General features: G+C 42.1%; 1 protein-coding gene across 3 annotated transcripts in view; it reads left to right on the forward strand.

The window, feature by feature from the left end:
- Positions 1-4,166, forward strand: part of asb14a (ankyrin repeat and SOCS box containing 14a) — a gene marked incomplete in the record, with an annotated part of 13,507 nt that overhangs the window by 1,747 nt on the left and 7,594 nt on the right. The window contains 7 exon segments of one of the 3 annotated variants that reach the window (XM_014019150.1): positions 7-1,570; positions 1,662-1,813; positions 2,790-2,845; positions 2,912-3,046; positions 3,119-3,277; positions 3,353-3,598; positions 3,680-3,851. In XM_014019150.1, coding sequence (XP_013874604.1) covers positions 1,680-1,813; positions 2,790-2,845; positions 2,912-3,046; positions 3,119-3,277; positions 3,353-3,598; positions 3,680-3,851 — 902 coding nt within the window. 3 annotated transcript variants of the gene reach the window in all.

The following is a 4,166-nucleotide window of genomic DNA, read 5'->3' on the forward strand; positions in this document are numbered from 1 at the left end:
CCCTCTGTGGCTAATAAACCAGTAAAAAGGAACTTTATATTATAATCTGACCTCCTTTTTATTATTACTTGCTTTAAAGTAACTAACCATTTTTATAACATACAATTACCTCGTTGCATTACCATAATAGGACCCTCCTGTAATCAGAGAAAAACATTAAAGGACAACCAGAAGTATCAATGTCCAGTCAATTAATTTGTCTTGTTGAGGCTTATAAGCAGTTTAATAGAATTTGCAAGAATTGCCACATTTATACAGATTAATATATTGATTGGTAATTGATTGATTTAATAATTGATGGTGAGGAAAATAAAAACTCTAAATAGCTGAACTATCTTCCTGATTAAGAATAATGGCATATTCTGTTAATTTCAGAGAAGGCAGGACAAGTTCAGAACAGTCAGTTATTACCCCCATGAGGTCCGAATGTTGTCTGAAAAAGATCTCTCTCAAAGATGGGCTTGGTCCAATTTTGGTCTTCTGTCCTTTTGACTCGGCGAAGGAGCGTTTGTCAGCTTCTGCCCAGATGAGAGGGGGATCGTTAGAGCCTGGTCCTGTTGCTTCTCGCTGTCCTTCCTCCAGCRGTTGACACGAAGACCCTTTGCTGTGGGTCAGCTTGGCCTTTTATCCTTCCTCTGTGGCCTTTCCTCCTCCCCTTCTGGTGTGATCATGTGTCCTGTGTTTTTCCCCGGTACTTCCCAAAATGAAGCAACTCTGCTGACCTTCCTCTTTTTGGGGCCCTTGGGTACCTTCTTTTTTTCTTTTTTTTTTACTCTCTGTGGTATCAAAGTCCACATCTCGTTGTCAACATGTTAAGAGAGGCCTTGGCTGCATCAAGTTCATGCTCCTATTTGTGGAATTAAAGAAGAGAGGCACCATGACTGAAYGAAAGAGGAAGTGGGTGCTCTCTGGTCGTCAGAAAGGGGAAGTGTGCGCTCCCTGACAGTTAGAAAGAGGAAGCGTCGCTCAGCTTACATGAGTTTCACACTGTTTTGCAATAACTGCCACTCACTCTTACAGACTGACTTTACACAGTTCACTTACATTTCTCTAACTTCCTATCTGCTCTATTCACCATCTTCCATTTAAAACATAAAAATCACAAATTCCAAATCATTATGCATCACAGTACATTATTTAAAAAGAATCACAGTTAAAAATAATCATTGATCAGGTTACATACATTTTTCTAAGCATTAAAATTGATTATTTTGATTCAWTATTTTCTCCTCCTGTCTCCTCAACCTCTTGGCCTCTTTATCCTCGTTTTTCTTCTGGTGTCTTCTTTTCCTGTCCATCCCTTGCTTTTGCAGTGGTGAAAACTCCTTGGGCTTGATTCCAGAATTGTGACTATCCTGGATTGCAGGCCCCCTTGACAAAGTTTACTTTAATATAGTTTTAACTTGCTGTAAATAAGGTGTAAAACTCAGGCTGGAAAGAAGTTACATCTTTTTCGACATTTTTAAATCTGTGTTTTTGCTACGTTACATTATAGACTAAATATAAACAACGAAGATGTGGTTTTACACCCAGATGGAAGATGTTTTAAACCAAAACAAGATTTAAGAGGGTTTGTCAAATAATTTTAACTTTATATCAGCTGTTTTAACAGACAGAGCAGGTTTACCACACCTGCTCTGAGTTTTCCCTCTTCCCAACAGGACAGTTTTTGGTGGGCGATGAGTTTCATTGGGCTGGAGGATGAGGACGATGAAGATGCAGACACTCAATTCATGATTGAGCAGAGTCTGTTGGAGAGCAGCAAACAGAGCGGACCCCACAGAGAGCCCACCAGCAGACCAGACAAACCCAGGTCAGACCAACAATGAACAGTGTTCAAACTGTTGTTTTCAAGTTTCTCTTTATTATTATTTATTCTGGACATTTTTCAGCACCTTATTGTTCCACTGTTTTTGTGCTATTTCAACATTTCATAAAGCAAAACATCCAGTTAGGACGATCCTACCACAACTTCTGGTTTTCCAGCTATTTCACTTTTTCGGACACTTTATTTATTTATTTATTTATTTATTTATTTATTTATTTATTTATTTATTTTTGCCATTTTCAACATCCTTAAAATCCTTCCCTGTGCCAATTTTAGCTACTTTGTTGCTAATTTTAACCCTTTTCTGTTATTTTAGCTATAATTTTGCTTCTTTCTGCTTTTTTCTGGTAATTTGAGCTATTTCTGCTTCATAAATTTGCTGTCTGATAGCTATTTGCAGCTCTGTTTGCTAATATTCAGCTGTTATTAGCTAAAGTTAGCTTTTTTAGGTTAAATTCACATCTTGGTGGCTTTTTCAGCTTCTTTCTGCTGAGTTCAGCAAACATGTGCTCCTTATGCTTCCTTGTGTTAATTTTAGGTTTTCTAGCTATTTTACAACAAGTTGCCACTTATTTGTACTTTTCTTTTTTTCACCATCTGAGTGCTTGAGTCTGCTACCTTTAGCTTGTTTTTATGCTAATTTTAGCTTTGTCTGGTATTTCAGCTATTGTTTTGCTCCTTTTAGCTATTCTTCTGCTAGTTTCTGCCTTTTTGTGCTTCTTTCAACTTTTCAAATTGAACTCACTTTAACAGTTTTGCTATAAAACATTTTCTGCTCCATTTCAGCAACTTTCAGCTGAAGTTTTCAGCAATAAGCATTCACACTAGCATTATTTACAGATTTCAAACAACTGTATTGTTATGAAAGATGTTGAAAACAGTTTAATCTGTGGAGTTTTGTTGATTAAAACCACAGATTTGTGGAGTTTTTGTTTATTTGACAGCTCTTGTTTCCTCTCAGTCTTCGGAGTTCGGAGCCTTCAGGCAGCACCAGGATCTTCTCTGCGATAAAACAAGGTGAATCATCTGATTTTTTTAGTTTTTCTTGCAGAATYAAGCTCAACATGTGGATCTTCTCTGCAGGAAACGAGAAGCTCCTGAAGGATCTGAGTGTTGGACACAAAGAGCAGCTGCTGCAGGCGGACAGCCGAGGCTGGACTCCTCTGCATGAGGCTGCAGCTCAGAGCAACCAGACGGTCCTGAAGCTGATATATGAAGGTTTCTAACTGCGTCTGATCTTTTCATCCTGCTGATGAAGATGAGCAGTGATGAAGAGTCCCTGTCCTCCAGCTTCAGGCCCAGACTCTTTGGAGAGGCGGACCSTCCGCGGTCAGACGCCCCTCTTCCTGGCCGTGGAACGAGGTCTGATGGAGAACGTCTCGTTCCTCCTGGACCGTGGAGCTGAGCCGGACTGCCAGGACCAGGACCAGGACTCTCCTCTGTTTGTAGGTTTGTACTGGACCACGGTTTGGGGTTTGTCCCATGAAGCAGCCTCAGATTGTCAGGGCGGTTCTGTCTCTGCAGCGATCCGTTCGGARCACGCGGACCTGGTGAGGCTGCTGCTCCTGTGTGGATCCAGCGTGAACCAGGTGGGCTGCCACGGCCGCCGGCCCCTCCACGAGGCCTCCAAGCTGGGTAAAACCAGCCTGGTGACCCTGCTGCTGGGGGCCGGCGCGCACCCCGACCCCCGCAGCAARTACGGGCTGACGCCTCTGGCCCTGGCTGCTCAGGGGGGGCACTTGGAGGTGGTGGACATTCTGCTGAGGAAAGGTGGATGAGAGTCTCCAGGCAGGATCTAAAATCAAATAAATCTTCTACCTGCACTCAGGCGGCGTGTTGTTGCTCCTGCAGGAGCAGACGTCCTCTCTCAGGCCCACGACGAGGCCTCCGTCCTTTATGAAGCCGCCGTCTCAGGAGATCCGGCCGTCGTGGCTCTGCTGCTGGAACATGGAGCCGATGCCAATGTGTCCAACCACACCGGACACATGCCCGTCCACCGCATGGCCCACAGAGGACACCTTCAGTGAGACACTCATGACTGGGGGGGGGGGGTTTTTAAGGGGGGACATACAAATGAAAATTCAAGATGGCCGCCACAGCTAATTCCAAATGGCTTCAATTTTGCTGTTTAAATAAATATTGAGATGAAATGTGAGTGATCATAGCTAATGGTCAAAAAACATGCTAAATGCTACTCACAACTTGTTATTCACAAATTATTATAATAATCGGAAAACTAAGAATATTTTTACACTCTTTAAGAAATAAACTGTTGAATTTACTGAACCAAACTGGTTCCACTAAACCAAGTTGAGTAAATTAAGCAATATATATATAT

This window comes from Austrofundulus limnaeus, unplaced genomic scaffold (genome assembly GCF_001266775.1).
Source record: "Austrofundulus limnaeus strain Quisiro unplaced genomic scaffold, Austrofundulus_limnaeus-1.0 Scaffold210, whole genome shotgun sequence".
NCBI classification, from domain to species: Eukaryota; Metazoa; Chordata; class Actinopteri; order Cyprinodontiformes; family Rivulidae; genus Austrofundulus; species Austrofundulus limnaeus.